General features: G+C 61.1%; 1 protein-coding gene across 6 annotated transcripts; it reads right to left on the bottom strand.

Annotated features, from left to right (window-relative positions):
- Window positions 1-121: 121 nt before the first annotated feature.
- Matn1 (matrilin 1) lies at window positions 122-15037 on the bottom strand. 6 transcript variants are annotated; one of them, XM_058570962.1, is made up of 11 exons: window positions 11570-15037; window positions 10262-11216; window positions 9981-10056; window positions 8608-9758; window positions 6785-7131; window positions 4469-4691; window positions 3472-3597; window positions 2630-3046; window positions 1968-2120; window positions 1157-1236; window positions 122-526 (listed from the first exon to the last, which is right to left on the bottom strand). In XM_058570962.1, exons 4-11 carry the CDS (start codon window positions 8699-8701, stop codon window positions 476-478), a joined length of 1491 nt encoding a protein of 496 aa, XP_058426945.1. In that variant the 5' UTR covers window positions 8702-9758; window positions 9981-10056; window positions 10262-11216; window positions 11570-15037; the 3' UTR covers window positions 122-475. The 6 variants fall into 6 exon arrangements, with proteins under 6 accessions (XP_058426945.1, XP_058426946.1, XP_058426947.1 ...); XM_058570963.1 differs by having other exon boundaries at window positions 10262-11687; window positions 14886-15037; XM_058570964.1 differs by having other exon boundaries at window positions 10262-10398; window positions 14886-15037.
- Window positions 15038-16067: the final 1030 nt, after the last annotated feature.

Here is a 16067-nt window from a genome sequence, read left to right as displayed (position 1 = left end):
TCCCCCCATAACCACACCATCTCTGCCCCGTTCAGTGCTTAAGTCGAATCACATTTAATTGTTCTTCATCAGGGATTACGGACATCAGAAGAGATTCACAGCACTCCAAGTCAAGAAAGGGTCAACTACAAAATCCAGGAATATATTAAGCTTTGGATCAGAAGAAAACGCACACCCGTCTCTCTGGCACTCCTTCCCGAAGGGCTCACCATGCACACCCGCCCTCCCTGGGGCACACACACGGGCTCCCAAACATCGTCAAACGCTCCTGACAAGCACACGGGGACATGCCCCTCCAGCCCCCACCCAGGGGATGCAGGGCTGGGAGGCCCGGAGCTGTCCCAGCACCTGGCCCCTCCTGGCGCCCTCACTAAAATGGCAAAGCTGGACGACACTGGGCTGCAGGGACACAGCAGGACTCTCTGAGCCAAGCTTGGGGTGAGGAGAGGGAGGCGCCAGGGTGGGGACAGCGACCTTAGACGACTCTGTTCTCCAGGACAGTCAGCCGCTTACTGACGGCTTCCAGTGCACCCGGAGTTAAGGAGAGGAGCAGCGTGGCCAGAGCAGGGGCGCTGGCCCTGGCCCCACTTCCTGTTTCCCCCAGGGAGGTCCCTCTTCCGGAGCTTTCTCTCACCCCTACACACGGGTCCTCCCTCATGTCAAAATGTATCCACTGGTATCCACTGGTCCTGCTGATGATGGCGCTTTCCAAAAGCGCAGCCCCACTGTGCGCCCTGGGCTGTGCCCACATAGGTTCAGCCCTGCACGATGCCCACCTCGACCTGGCTGAGCCAGGGGGCTGCTGGGGACCCACCCCCACCTCTGAGGGCGGGCTGGCCTTCACGTTGTCACCATGAGCCTGTGAAGCGGGGAGTCCACAGGGACCGTGCTTTCTGGGATTTGTCCTGGACTCTTGTTGGGTCCTGTCCCTAGAATCTGGCCTCTGCCTCAGTTTACCCTCTAGGAACCTCTGTATCTGAGAGGCCTGGTGCCAAGGCAGGTGCTAGCCTCTTTGACCAAATCCTCAGAGGCAGCCGGCCAAGAAGAGCCTGCCCCAACCAACCCCCCAGGGCCACTTCTCCCTCCTGCCCCACCACGCCCCGCCCCTCCTGCTGCTCTTGCCCCAGCCTCCCAGCAGCCCCTGGGAAAGGATATGCTTCCTGGTCAGGGCCTGCAGCAGCCCCTCCACTGTGGCCTGGAACCTCACGATGGACTCACAGGCACAGGGGTCTTCCTCTGCAAGGGACAAGAAACAGGGGAAGAAAACGGAGCCGTGTGGTAGTTGCCCAGGGTGGGGACAGTCCTTGCTCGGGGCCTGCATCTGGAGTCTTGAGGGACTGAGGGGCCTGGGAGATCTGGAGGAGTGGCAGCACCACAGCCCTGCTGGGAGCCAGGGGAGCCAGCCCTGGACGGCTTTCCAGCCCCTCAGAGCCTGCGAGGAGCTGCAGTTACAGCAGCTGGGCTGAGCGCCTGCTGTGTTCAGGACACTGTTCCCGGCCTCCCCTGTGTGTGACTCCTCAGCCCACCCTCTGGGCTTCATGGAATCCACTTGCCCGTGGCCATCAGTGTCGGAGCCAGATGCACAAGTCCCCTTGGCTCTGGAGCCCAAACTCTACCCGGATGTGCCACCTGGCAGGAGAGCCAGGGAGGACCAGGGGAAGAGCTGGGCTCCATCCTGGGTCCCAGGTAATTAACAGTTGTCCCCCCCCCACCACCGCTGGCCTTGGCTTTCCTGTCTATGAAATGGGGATTATACTCCTACCAAATGACGACCTGGAGAACAGCACGGTTCATGTAGTGAGCGTTCGGCACCCACATCTCATGGTGTAAGAGCTGACCTGGCCAGCCCGCCTCCTGGTGCTGCCAACCATTGGTACTACCCGGCCCCTGCCTCTCCCCTCCCCCACTCTGTTCCAGGATGGCTGCATTCCCCACCGAGCCCCTGCCCTGCCTCCCTCCTCACTCACCCACACAGATCTTCTTCTGCAACTTCTTGCCGATCTGGTTGATGGTCTTGAAGTCAGCCGTGTAGAAGTAGTGCTCGGCCACGGGTTCCGAGGCGATTTCCCTCAGCTCGTCCTCCACAGCATTGCCCACTCCCACCGCAAACATCTTAAAGCCTGCCAGAGAAACAAGAAGAGAAAGGTTAGCTGCTGGGACGGCAGCCATAGGGCTGAGCCTCCTAGGAAAGCCTGAGCAGCCAGCACCAGACACCTCCTAGTGGCAGCTTCTGGAATTGCAGGCACAGTGCCTGGGAGAAGAGCAGGAGGGAGTTTTTTTCCCACCCGCGGTTACTATTTCCCCCATTCAAAGGTGATAAAACTGAGGGTCAGGCTTGTTCCAAAGGGGGTTTGCCTTCCAGAATCTGGTGTGTTTGGGGGAATAAATGTTCAGTTGGAAAAGTTCCAAGTTTCACCTACAAAAGGACATCAAGACAAATCACTTGCTTCCCTAGGGCCTCAGTTTTGCCATCAGTATTAAGAGAGGGCTGGACCAACAAATCCTTCCTCGCCCAAATGTACCTGGGTTCAGGACACTAAGCAGAAGACAAGATAGACTACAGCTGAGCTGTGCCCATGCGCAACCCTGGCCATCAGTGGTGTCCAGGGCCCAGGCGGGCAGCACCTACCGAGGTCCTTGGCCTTCTTGGCAGCATCGTTAATGTAGTCCTGGCTCCGGCCATCAGTGAAGACAATGCCCACCTTCTGGGCGCCGGGCCTGGCCCCGCTGGACACAGTGAAGGAGTTGTCGATGAGGTACTTGAGGGCAGCGCCGGTCATGGTGCCCTTCTCCATGTAGGACATGTTCCGCACGGCCGCCTTGATGTCCTTCTTGGTGTGGAAGCGGCCCAGCGGGAACTCCTGGCGCACAGAGCTCGAGTACTGCACCAGCCCCACCTGGGCCAGCCTGTCGGACACGTCCAGGGTGTCCACAATCTGGTTGATGAACTTCTTCACCAGCTCAAAGTTCTCTGGCCGCACGCTCTTGGAGCCATCAATGAGGAAGACCAGGTCAGTGGCCGAGCTGCCACTGCCTCCACTGCAGACTGGGGAGGGTGCAAAGCAATGAAGCCTGAGAGGCGAGGCCATTATCCCAGCCACCGGCTGGACATGCCAGCTCCAGGCTGGGGATCAGCCCCTTTATCCTCAGAACCCCCTCCACAAAGCCAGGGTTGCTGGCCCCTTTGTACAGCATTGGAAACAGCTGCTACATCCCACAGGTCGGCCGTAGTGGAACCAAGGTCTGAGCTCAAGACTAAGTGACTCTTTCCACCACACTAAACCCACTGTGAGAAAGAACGGGACTGGAGTCAGGAGATGACTCTCTGCAGACACCAAACACCTGTCTGCTTGGAAGGCCAGTCCAGAGGCAGAGTGGGGGAGGCCTGCATGGGTTTCCTGGGGAGAAGCCGAGGTTCCGCCCCTCCTCCCCACCGCCCCCGCCCCGGGGCTTGTCCACCTGTCTACTGACCATTGCAGGTCTTGCCATCACTGTTCAGGGTGAAGCCCTCGTGGCAGGCGCAGGTGTAGGAGCCCGGGGAACTGAGGCACACCTGCTCACAGTCATGGTCCCCTGTGGCACACAGGTCTGACACCACTGGGGGGACAAGGAGAGACTCAGATCTCACAATCACAAGGCCTCGGACATCTCAGCACAAGGCTCCTTCCAGATCAGGAAAGAACGGGGCCCTCACACACAGGGAAATGGACACCTCAACTGGGGTGTGTGATGGTCCAGGCCCCAGACCCTCAGCCCAGGGCTGGAATCACCGCACCAGGGCCAAGATCTGTGAAGAGGGTCATAATGTTGATGATCAAAATGAAAGTCCCTCTAAGAGGGGCCTGCACTCTGTTTTGTTCGCTCCTGTGTCCTGAGTGACTAGAAAGCCACACGGTAAAGAACACAGCGCATGAAACTCACTCAGTAAAGCTGCTAATCGCCACATGTTGCGCTCCACACCTTGCACCATCTCACCGAATCCTCACACCGAAGGACGCACTTTCCTTAGACCCGATTCACAAGTGGGAACAGTCTTGGCCCCCCCGCCCCTGCCCCACCCCAGACCCCGCCCCTTTGGGCTGGTCGCATCCCCAAGAAACCCCCACACACACACAGACCCTTCTGCCCCCTCAACCTTCCCAGGTACCTCGAACCCTCCTGTGTCATACAAACTTTTGTCGCCCAAAACCCATGACGAGAAACACTCTTGCTGGGTTCAGGCACTTGCTTGGTCCCTGCGGGGACTGACTGTGTGAAAGGGCTCCTGGCATCCTCCTCTCTCTGCACTCCTCAAAGGCAGGACAGGGACCGGCCCAGAATCAAGCACTCCCTAGTAACTCGCCTGACCTGAGTCTGATCTAGGCTCCACCCCAACTCGCGCAGGCCCCGCCCTCCAGCCTGGCCCCACCCCGCGCTTGGCCTCAGCCCCGCCCCCAGCCCGCCGCCCCCAGCCCCCAGCCCTGCGTACGGCAGAAGGCCTCCTGGAACTTCTTGGACAGCTTCTCGATGACGCTGTAGCTCTCCACGTAGTCCACGTGCTCGTCCTGCGGCTCGCTGGCCATCTGCCGCAGTGTGGCCTTGTCCACGCGGCCCACGCCAATGGCAAACAGCTCGATGCCGCTGGCCCGGGCCCTCGCAGACACGTCGCGCACGCTGTCCTGGGGCCGCCCGTCCGTCACCACGATGACCACCTGCGAAACGTGGGGGCATGTGAGGACCAGCCCTCCCTCCCCTGGCTTGGCTCTCCAGGAAGCCGTGGGGATTAACAGAAGAGGAGTTGGAGGCCAGAGAAGCAAAGCGACTGGCCCAGAGTCACACAGCTTATCGGTGCAGGGGCTCCTTCTCCCGCCTGGGTTTGGTCTGGGAAAGAGAAGCTGGCTGGCTGGAGGGGAGGCAGGCTCCTCTGACTGCAGGAGAGGTGGCTCAAGTGTCCAGGCTTCTCTGTGGGACAGGGTAGGGCCATGTCTCTCCCATCAAAGTGGAGCCTCTGCGGACTGTCCCCCTCAGGGGGCTGTGGAGACCCCAGACTGCTGAGAGCCATACCCGAGTGGGCGCAGCCTGGGTTATGTCCCCGGTGCCCTCCATGAGGGCCTTGTAACTAGAGTCTCAGTGTGGAAGGAATCTCCAGGCCATTCCCAGCGGCTCCCTTTGGGGGCCAAGCTAGCGCACTCAGCACGGTGCGGTCCTGCGCTGTGGCCACCGGAGGGCAGCCGAGGCTAACAAATGGGGTTGCTGCCTCCAGTCTGTGGAGTGGACCCCTGAGATCCGGGAGGGAGCCCGACCGCAGCCACCCAAGGAACCAATATCCGGAAGGAAGTGGTGCCCCTGTCTTCCCCATTCCCAGGAGGGTCCGTGGTCCTCCCCCAGGGTAAAAGAACCCAGGCTTCCCCAAGGTTCCTGGGTTCCGCACCCTGAAGAGGGTGGTGCTGAGCTGGCTGGAGCTCCAAGAGGTCGGGTCCCCCCCTCCCCCTGCCCTGGCCCGACCTCGGCCTCGGTACCCTGCGGAGTCCGGCAGGGTGAGAATTGCTGCCCCACAGGGGTGGCAGGGCTAGGGAGCCAGGAAGGGGCCATGTTTATCTCAGCTCCTGCCTTTGAGCTGCAGCCAAGCTCAGAGCCTCCTTTGTCTTGGGTCCCTGCCTGCCCCAGGCCACTGCTCTGACCTGGGGAAAACAGTCAACTCTGGAGCTGTGCCTGCCACAGGGTGTCACCACCAACAGCCTCACCACCTCTCCATTAGGACACCTGGGGCCACCGCATCCTTAGCCGTGACTCTCAGCCACAGCTACAGCACCTCCTTAGAGCTTGTGAGTGGCCCCACAAAATGAGACCAACAGGCGGCTGCTGTGTCGTTTCTCAAGGCGGGTGGTGGCTGGGGCTGGGCTGCCACCGCTCATGAGCAAGGCGAGCTGCTGTAGGGCTCATGTCTCGGCTGCCTTCCGTGAGATGGGGATCCCACTCCTGCGGGGCTGTGGATCGGACCTGTGCTGAGGGGGGTCTCTGGAGGGTGTGAAAGCCCTGGGCATGTGATCAGTGACGACTCATGCCAAGGAGGGCTGCAAATGGAGAAGTGCAGGGGCCTGTGGGGACATCATCAGGGAAAGAACACCTGGCCCAACCCTGCAGGCCCAGTGCTGAGCCCTGAAATAATGACAGTTGGGTACAAAGCCCTTGAAACGCTCAGCACCCTCCTGGGACCCTTGCTGATGGCAACATGGGGTGCATTCCCCTTTCTGAGACCCTTCCCTCAAAGGATTATCAAATAAAAATCAGTTGATGCGATGGGGCTGGTTGGGTGCCAGGTGTCTCCTGAGCATCTTATGCCTGTGGCCTTGGTCCTTAGAGCAGCATCATGACCCCCATTTCACAAGTGAGGAAACTGGGGCCCATGAGAGGAAGTACCTGGCTCAGGGGGGTACAGATAGCACCAGGGAGTGGGCTGGCACCCAGGCAGGAGGTGGCAGAGTCCACGCCTTCCCTGTCGTGCCTGCAAGGAGCTCGGACTGCCTGGGGCCAAGGTCATGGGAACTGAAATGATCCCATGCTGGGCTGGAAAGGCCGGGGAGTGGTGGGTCCCCACCCCAGCTCTGTCGCTCAGCTGGAGACCTCTGCCTAATGATCTCCCGTGTCCCTCAGTTCCCCCCACTGTGAGGGGACCCCCTCAAAGGAATGTCATGTGGGTGAAAGTGGAAGCCCTTAGCCCAGAGGAGAAGGCTGGGGACCTCAGTTCCAGGCCACACTTGTGCCAGAGACAGCGAGAGCCCCTGCGCAGATCAGGTGCACGCACCTTGCTGATGTCGGGGGACCTGGAGCGACCGCCCTCCGCGTCGCTGAAGGCCTTGGTGATGGCGAACTGGAGGGCCAGGCCAGTCATGGTGCCTGTGGACAGCGGCTGGATGCGGCGCACCGCCTGCAGCAGCGCGGCCTTGGAGCTGTGGGCCCTCAGCGGGAACTCCTGCTTGACGGTGCTGGCGTAGTTGACCACGCCCACCCGGGTGGCATTGGGCCCCACATCCAGGGACTCGATGACCTGGGACAGGAACACCTTCACCTTCTCAAACTCCACGGGCCTCACGCTGCGGGAGCTGTCGACCAGGAACACCAGGTCCGCGGGCCGCGTCCGACAGAGGTGCCCTGGGAGGGGAGGGAGAAGGCAGAGGGCGCAGGTCAGAGGCCCAGCGGCGGGCATCGGAGCTGCCAGAATCCGGACCCGAGGCCTCGGGGTTGGCCAGGTCCTGTTGTCCCTCCGTGTGTGGACGCTCTGGCATGTGGCGTGCAAAGGCCACCTCGGAGCCCGAAGGAAGGACGGAGGAGCCATCCAGCCTTGGGCAATCCACTCCGTCTCCTACCCCACTCCTTACCCGGGCAGGGAGCTGACCACCCCTTCCTGACAGGAGCCTCCAAAGATGAGCCGCGGTGCAGCGGGAATCCAGCCTGCGCTGGCCGTCACCTGAGTGCTCACAGCCTTTGAAATGCACCTTTTCAGCCCTGGCTTGTGGCCAACAGCAGGAGCAGCCATTCCTCAACTCTGGGCAGGGGGCGCTGAGGGTGGGCCAACACGTCCCCGGCACCCGGCCCCTTTCACCTGAGCATCAAAGCGAGTGGGCAAAGCAGACCCGGCTCCCCTCAGCGGGTGGACCTGCTGGCTCAGGTCTCCAGGGCCGGGAAGGGAGCAGGCATTCCTGGTGGCCACCTTGGCAGCCTGACCAGCTGGGGCCCGAGACAACCCCAAGGAGCCGCGTCCCTCCAGACTCCCCGGAGTTTCAGGGATGTGGAGTGAGGCGCGCCTGGCTTTAGGTCCCCGCTCAGCCACTCCGTGGCCCTGGGCAGGTGGCAGCCTCTCTGAGCCTCAGTCCTCATCTGCCCAGGGGGAGAATGGGGTCAGCGCACACCGCCTTGGGGCCTGCATCAGGCCAGTGGTGCAGAGGACTCTCCCTCCCCGTCTGCAGAACACGCGGATTCCAGATGGGGGTGCAGAATCAAGAAGGGGGGAAGCTGGGTGGGGCAGAGCCAACCCCCAACCACGGGGCCCTGGACTAGGAGCCTGGCCTCAGAGGTCCCTGAAACCTTAGAGACCCCCAGCATCCGGCTCCCAGGGCAAATGGAGGTCCAGAGAGGGAGAGTGAGTGGGCCAGACCACACAGCAGTCGCTCAGCCCCTGTGGCTCTGGGGCTGCCTCCTGTGGTCTCAGGAAGGTCCTCCCCTCCCAGCCTCAGTCTCCCCATCTTTACAGGGAGACCTTCACGTTCTAGGACGCGGGGCCCAGAGCTGAAACTCACAGGGGCGTGGTCCCATGGGAGCCGGGTGGGGTGGGGCTGGGAGAAGGGGAAGGGGCTCTTGGTCCCGGATCTGTATTCATCAAAGAGCCCGAGCCCCGCCCTGGGCCTGGCGCAGCTCCAGACGTCCGCGGGCCCTGGGAGCCGGGGGTCCCTGAAGCGCAGTCCCTCACGGCCAGCCTGCCCTGACCCTCGTCAGCATCCCCACCTCGTGCCACTCCTGGCTCTCTGCCCCTCCCCATCCTGGGTCCCATTAGCCTCTGCCATCTCGCCACCAGCCCCGGGCTGTCCCCCAGGGCCCCTGGCCATGTCCCCCATCCCACGTCCCCCTCACCTCTGGACTGGGGGGTGAGGCCGAGGTTCCGTGGAGGCTGGAGCAGCAGCAGCAGGCCGCAGAGCACGAGGCTGGTGCCGGAGACGACCCTCATGGTTGTGGCAGCAGGGACAGCGGCCGGCACAGTGGTGGGGGCCAGCAGGTCCCCGTCTTATCAACCCCGCTGCCCGCCCAGCCTTCCGGCCGGGCGGACCCCACTGAGGTGGGGACAGCAGCCCCAGCCCCCAAGTCCCCGGGGCGGGGCCGTGCTGAATGGAGGTGTGTGTGCCGGAGGAGGAGGCCTGGCCCCGCACGCCCCAGCCACAAGGGCTCCTTTGCCTGCAGAAGCAACCGGAGCCGGAGCCGGAGCCGCAGCTGGAATTCAGGAAATCCCAGGTGGGCGGGGTGGCCCTGAAGGGGCTGGGCGTGATGACTTGAAGCTGCCACCCAGGGACCCTTGCCTCGCCCCAGCCCTGCCCTGCTCCTCCTTCCCACGCCCAAACCCTTCTGTACCCGCAACTTCGAACCCAATTTCCTCCTGAAGCACTTTCCCTCCTCCAGCCTCGCTGTCCCTGCCTGTCCCAGCTGTCCCAGGATTCTCCTCAAGACATAGCTGGCTTTGCACGTGCCAGGCACATTCTGTCCCCTGACTCTGCCTGCCATAATCTTTCAAGATCAGAATAGCGACCAGCAGGTACCTGTGCTCTTAGAGCGTGTAAGGTGGTAGGGGAGAGACCCAGAGCAGCTGTGTGACCACAGACAAGTTCCTTCACCTCTCTGTGCCACAGATTCCTCATCTGGAAGCTAGGGGGATATTGGTGCCCACCTCCCAGGGTTAATTGGAGGGGAAGAGTTGCAGGAGCTGTCCCCGGGTCCCATGCCTGTGTTCTCAGCCACAGGTGAAGCTTGGTGACCTCTCCCCTGAACCCACTCCCCGTGCCTCCTGCCCTGTCCCTGAGCTGGTGAGTATCCGAGAATTCGCGAATTCACCTCTGTCCAGGAAAAGCTGGGGGAGGAGATCAAGCCTCCTGCTGTTTGGGGTGTGGTCTGAGCGTCCCCAAAGGTTCATGAGGCATTCTATCTCGTCCAGCTGTGGAGTTTTGAGGTTGGGCCTTGGGTAGTGATGGGGATTAGACATGGTCATCAGGTGGAGCCCACGGTTGATCCTATGGCTGTGTAAGAGGAGGGAGACAGGGGACCAGGCACACACACCATTCTCACCATGTGACGTCTTGGGACACAGCCAGCAAGTCCTTTGACAGACATGGCCCCCTCGATATCTAGAACTATGAGTTCAGTAAACCTTTTTTCTTTATAAAGTAACTTAGCCTCAGACATTTCATGGTAGTATCAAAAAATGAGCTAATGCACAGATTGTAAATACAGGGACATACCCAGGAATGGTCCCTTGTCTTGCATCCAGATCCTCTAGTTGATGGGATGGAGCAGAAAGAACACGGGCATGGCCACCTGAAAGACCCAGTTCAAAGCCCCTTCTGCTGACTGGCTGTGTGACCTGGAGCTGGCAACACCCTCTCTGAGCCTCAGCTTGTCATCGTGCAGTGGGAACAGGACCAGGAGAGGAAGCAACGAGAGGACAGGAGTTGGAGACAGGGTCAAGGGCTGCCCTCTTTCCAGGGAACAGAACCGAGACCCTGGGGACCTGAGCACTCACACTGAAAGTTGTTCCTCAGCAAAGGGAAAAGCAGATAGTGGTTGGAAAATGACTGCCAGGTTTAGCAGTGACAGTGACCATCTGTCCACACTTGTCACTCACGCTGTCCCTCCGTCTCCTTTGTTTCCCCAACAAACCTATGAGGTCCACACACAGGGCAGAGTCTGTTAGCCTGTTTGTCAGATAGGGAAACTGAGGCCCAGAGAAGTCTGCTGGGTAGCCGAAGCCGCCCAGCCAGTTTGGGAGCGGTCCCAGCTGACAGCCCAGGCTGGCTCCCCTTTGGGCCCATGTTAGAGGAAACAGATGTTGGAAGCTTTCCCTGCCCTTTCCTGCTCCCCAACCTGAAAGCCAGCAGCGGCCACTGCGGCCCTTCCCCTCTCCAAGTTGACATTGACCTCTTCTGTTCTCCAGAAGGGCTGCAGGAGCTCCAGAGATCACCCTATGGTGTGTATCCCTTTCCCAGATTGAGTTGCAGCGTGTCACCTGCCTCCCCAGGGCTCTTTCCTGCCTCACTCCCCACAGCATCCCTGGGACCCAGCATGGCGCTGCCTTGGTGAAGCAGAAGGAAATCATGATGAACAGCCCCGTTGCCCTGTCGGCCATCAAGGGTCACATCAGGGTCGGCCATGGTGACCCCTGGCAAGGGAGGCACCGTGCTGTCCCGGGGCCATGCCGAAGACGGACGAGGGGCACGTGAGCCCGAGTCTCCTGGCCAAAGGCCCCCTCCCAACGAAGGGCCGCGTCCCGGTGCAGGCTGAGCTGGCGGGCGGCAGCTGGCGCATGAAGTGGCTCTTTCAGCCGGGCTCTGAATGGCAGTTCTGTGAGCTCCCGGAGGGGCACAGGCCCCTCTCTGTCGCTTCTCCGCTCATTAGCAGAGCCACAGAAATATGCGGCAGGTAGGCTTGCAGGGACAGCCGGGTTCAAGGGGAGGCGGGCGGGAGGGCGGACCTGGAAGCTGAGCGTGGACATTGAGGAAAGAAAGTCAATATTTGTGTTTGTAAAACTGAAACGTTTTCCCCGGGACTCAAAATCGGGAACAGTGTGTCCGCTATAGACCGGGGGCACGGAGGGGCCTGCTGGAGCCCCCCTCCCCGGTCTCGGCGGTCCCTCTCCTGCCCCCAGAGTTTCGGTGTGCGCGGGGCCCGAGAGGCCGGGGCAGTGTGGCCCGGTGGGTAGTGCGCAGGACTCCCCAGCCGGGCTCCCGCTGCTCCAGGCTCGGCTCTTGTCCCACAGAGCGAGCCGGGTCATCTCACACCCTGTGACAAACGATGGCACCTCCCGTGGCAGCTCCCCTTCATCGTCACCCACCGTCCGCACTGGCCCACGTGGACCTTTACTGTCCCGGCTGTTTCATCGTTCAGCGGCTCTGAGCCAACCCGTCGTCTTGTTGTTGTTGTTGTTAATTTTCCTCTGAGGAGTAATGACCCTGAAATCAGTGGTCGAGGTGAGCTCAGATGTTTACTCCAAAACACATTTCAATGAGTTCCAGTTAATTCAATTTAACATTTTGTCCACAAATCTCCAAAGTCACCCTGTGTTCTGCAAGCCACACCTGGAGGGAGCCCGAGAGGTGGGTAAAGCTTTGGAACCAGACAGAGCTGGATTGGCTCCCCTGTTCTGTCACATGCCAGCTCTGGTGACTTCAGGTAAACCCCTCCCTTTCCTGCTCTTCTGTTTCATGCCTGTGAAGCTGGGGTCCCTGTACCAATGTCGCAGGCCAAGAGAAAGCAACGCCCCTACCGTCGCGGCAGTGTTCGCGGTCCTTCCAAGGCCTTCCTGTATCAGGAGAGGGCAGGCCGCAGTAACAAACAAGTCCCTGGTCACATGGCTTTTTTCTGAAGGCAAAGTCCTGCAGGCAGCAGAGGTCTCCCTGCAGGGGCCTCTCCAAAGTAGCCTCCATCTGCCTGTCCCACCATTTCAAGTCCCCTGTCTCCAGCCCCATGGATGAGAGAGAGCAGTGTCCCCTAACCTCCTCAGACAAGGAGCACAGATCACCCGACTCTCCCAGATGCCCTGGGGCAGGAGCACTGACAGCCTCTGTCACTGGCCCTGGTGAGAAGTCACCTGTTCCCCCTCCAGACGGGCTTTCACACTGAGCTCCAGCATGCACCTGTAGTCCTGCATCCTTGGGAGGCTGAGGCAGGAGGCTGGCTTGATCCCAGGAGTTCAAGGCCAGCCTGGCAGGAGAGCAAGGAGTTAGCTGTGCTCCTCAGGCTCCTCCTGATCCCTTTCTCAGGCCACTGCAGTCCCTGTGCCCACCCCCCTGCACCCCTCCTCCTGTGCTCCAGGAGGGCCGCGCTCTGCAGCCTCTCGGCACGGTCCTTCCTCGACGGACGTGTCCCCGTCAGACCTTCCTTAGGGGGACTCAAAGTCCCGCGTCCTGGCGAATCGCCAGCGTCTGTGTAGACGGTGACTCAGGGAGATGCCGCACCTCGACCTCAGACTCCGAAGGACCAGAAAGGTCACTAGTGTATTGGAGCCCAGCCGCGCATCCTGCTTCCCTGGGGTGAGTGGCAGATCCCTGCCCGGTGTTAGGCACCTTCTTGGGCCCCAGGACAACCCGCAGGCCTGGGGCGGCTGGGGAGCTTCCCCCGGGAATGGCCCTGTCCTCATGCTCAGGAGACCCTGGCAGCGGTAGGTGACAGCTGAGCGCCCCGTCCCAGCAGCCCACCTCTGGGGTCAGCACACCAACAGCCGCAGCGGGCACTTCCCATGAGCACAGGAAGCAAGGTGGCTGGGGTCCCATGTCCCCGAGGGCGACCCTCAACCAACAGGACTAGGAGCTGTGCATCCCCCGAGCCTCCCACGTCCCTCCGAACGACTCTGACACTGCACTTGGGGGGTCCTCGGAGAGCCTGGGGAGGGGTGCGCCCCCCCTGCCCACGAGGGACCTGCTGATGAGCAGCAATCGCCACACCCAAGTCCCCGTCTCAGGGCTGCTAGGCCGAGGCTTGCTCCGCCTCCTGAGTCCAGGGCAAGGACAGGTTGGGGGCTCCCTGTTGGTGGGGCAGGTGGGGAAGAGGGGACCGTCAGGACCCCGAGGCTGAGCAGAATCCCCTCATGTTGCCTTTGCACGTTACCCTCCGCTCCGTGCTTCCTTTGTCCCCTTGCACTGTTGACGCTTCGAGAAGGTTTTCCAGAAGAAAAACAGGCCCCAGGCTCCTCTCCACAGCCAGCTGCTCTCTCAGCCCTCGCTGTGTCTGCAGATCTGTTGTCCACCCAGGGTGTGGCCCCTCTTGGCCCGGGACCTCGCAGGAGCACACCCCTGGTGTACCAGGTTCAGTGACCTGACGCTCACGGCCCAGCCCGGAGCCAACTCTTCCCTCCTGAGAAGCACCTCCTCTCCTTGACGACACCTGGACTTCCTTTTCCAAGGTACCTAACTGTTAGCCCAGGGGACCTGCACCCAGCCCCCAAACACAGCTTCTGACCCCTGAGAAGAGCCCGTGAAGACCTGCAAACAAAGGCCGCTTCATCCTTCAGTTTTCAAACTCTTGCTCTACGCCAACCAAAGCAGCAACCATCAGGGTTGTTGCTGCCACTTGAAGTTTAAGGAGGGAGAAAAAACATTTCCTCCCAACTGGGAAAAGGTGGGACGTTCATTTTATGTTGCTGTGACAAATGGCCACACCCTCAGCATCTCAAAACAGCACCAATGTACTCCCTTCATCCCTGTGGGCCAGAAGGGCATCCTGTGGTCACAAAGCCAGGCACTCTGGTCAGTGTCTCACAGAGCTGGACTCAGGTGTCCGTTGGTCAGGGTCAGGCTCACGTGGGGATTGCAGAATTCAGCTCCTTGCAAGTTGTAGCATTCAGCACCCCCACCACCACCCCATCTCTTACTGGCTGCAGGCTAAGGGCTGAAGGAATGAGGCTCCTCGTGAGGTGACCCCTGCTGGCCCCTCTCATGCTCTGAATCTCCCCCACCCCCCATTCAGGAAAAGCCGGGTCCATTTGGAGGGAATCACCGGATTTGGTCAGGCCCACTCAGGCTAATCCCCCTCTCAAAGTCAACCGTGCCACGTTGTGTAATGTAAGCATAAGAGCAATGTCTCGTCACCCACACTCAAGGGGAGAGGGTCATTTCAGGGCACGGGCCATCAGGGACCGCCAGAATTCCTTCTGCCTCATCCTACGTGTGGATACTGGATTAGAGGGTGGGCGGCGAGGACAAGGAGAGCTGCTGCAGTGGGAAGGGTACATCAGAGACAGCCAGAGGTCACTCTTGCCTCTGTCCCACGGCTTTGGAGTCGCCTTCCCTGGGGTGCCATCTCAGCCATGCAGAATGCTGGGGGACCCTCAGAGTCTGCAGCCTGGGAGCAGTGCTGACCCAGCAGGTGACTGTGGGCCACTAGGAAACACTGTCCTGTCAACGCTGTCCCCCTGAGGCCTCCACAGGGGCCCCGCCAGGACACACCCCAAGTCCACAGCACCTCCCACAGCCCCGTCCTCGCCACTGTCCCACCTGAGGGGCTCTGGATGCTTGGCTTCCCCCACCTCAGGCTGGAATTTCGCCCCACCCACCTCTGAAGGTGCAGCCACCTGGCTGCCAAGGTCACAGCCTGGTGGCCTGGGTCTTGAGTTATCGCAGGTGACCGTGGAGCTCCCAGACTGGGTCCCCTACCTGAGTCAGATCCCCGGGCCTCTGTCTAGGCTGTGTCCCTGCCCGTCGGGACACTTGGTGGCTAATGAGGGAAGCTCCTCCTGGATCCTGAGAGCGGGGCTGGCGTGTGAGCCCTGAGCCGTCCAGGCCAGCAGCAGGACACGGGACCCAGAGCCGCTCTCACGCCCAGGAAGAGGCTGTGCTGCCACGAGACCCAAGGTGAACCCAAGGGCATGTCCCCCCCCCCCCCCGGCTGCCTGTGGCCTCCCCTTATTGACACTTAACATGAATCCACTGAATGGGGGACATGGCCAGGGGCCCGACTGGACATCTGTCTTTGGCCTCTCCAAGATTCAGAGAGAGACAAAGAAGAGAGCAGCCTCCCCACTGCAGTCCCTCCCCTGGCCTCCACCTGCTGTCCCCCACCCCAGCTCAGGAACCACCTCCCCAGCAGCTTGGAGGCAGCAGTGTGCCCCGTCCCTGGTGTCCTCGGACCCCTCCGGGTCCCCCAGCCCAGCACTGATCAAGGCAGCTTGCAATCGCTCTTGTCTCTTTCTCTTGCCATACCCATGGGGACAAGGACAGGAGGAGCTTTGGTCACCTCTGTGTCCCTGGCATGCCCAGATCCAGGAAGTTTCTGGAAAAGGCGAATGAGCACATGAATGAATGAAGACCCTCTGGAGACCCAGACTCCAAGTCCCGTGGCTGACAGCTGGACTTGGTGGGGGTCGGCGGCGGTGGAGGGAGGTCCCGTGGAGGAGCCCACGCGGGCTTCGATGGCCACATTCACGTCCATCCTCAGGAGGCTGCTGTGGGGTGCAGGGGGAGCCAGGTCCTCTGGAGCCCACGAGGGCAGAGGTCAAGACTGGAGGCCAGAACTCACTTTTCAGGAAGACCTCTGCTGAGCAGGGTGGAGCGCCTGCCGGCGGCCACCGCTGTCCAGAGGGGAGGGCACAGGTCGAAGGAGCCTGCACCCAGAGGGAGATCCTGCCATCTCTGAGGTCCCCTGTCGTCCAGGATCCTACTGCCCATGACCTGTGCCTGTGACCTGTGACACCCAAGGGCTCCTGCAGGCCCTGAGGCCACTCCCACTCGCCAGGGCTTCCCCAGGGCCCAAAGCCCAGGATGGGAGCGAAGTGAGAGCTCGCAAGGTGGAGGGCCCCGGGGAGGGTGACAGGGGCCAGAGAGGCCCCAGGGACGGAC

This window comes from Marmota monax, unplaced genomic scaffold (assembly GCF_021218885.2).
Source record: "Marmota monax isolate L192 unplaced genomic scaffold, Marmota_monax_Labrador192_F-V1.1 WCK01_AAM20220418_F8-fsc00008, whole genome shotgun sequence".
Taxonomy (NCBI): Eukaryota; Metazoa; Chordata; class Mammalia; order Rodentia; family Sciuridae; genus Marmota; species Marmota monax.
The sequence above is the reverse complement of the archived record's forward strand: the minus strand, read 5'-3'. Positions and strand labels throughout refer to the sequence as shown.

Coding starts and splice junctions, on each gene's coding strand:
- Matn1 (XM_058570960.1), bottom strand. CDS start 7,315: ATGGCTCCTCCGTCCTTCCTTCGGGCTCCGAGGTGGCCTTTGCACGCC. Junction 4,692..6,784: donor GGTCCCCCGACATCAGCAAG/GTGCGTGCACCT, acceptor CACGTTTCGCAG/GTGGTCATCGTGGTGACGGA. Junction 1,237..1,967: donor GCAGAAGAAGATCTGTGTGG/GTGAGTGAGGAG, acceptor TGTCCCTTGCAG/AGGAAGACCCCTGTGCCTGT.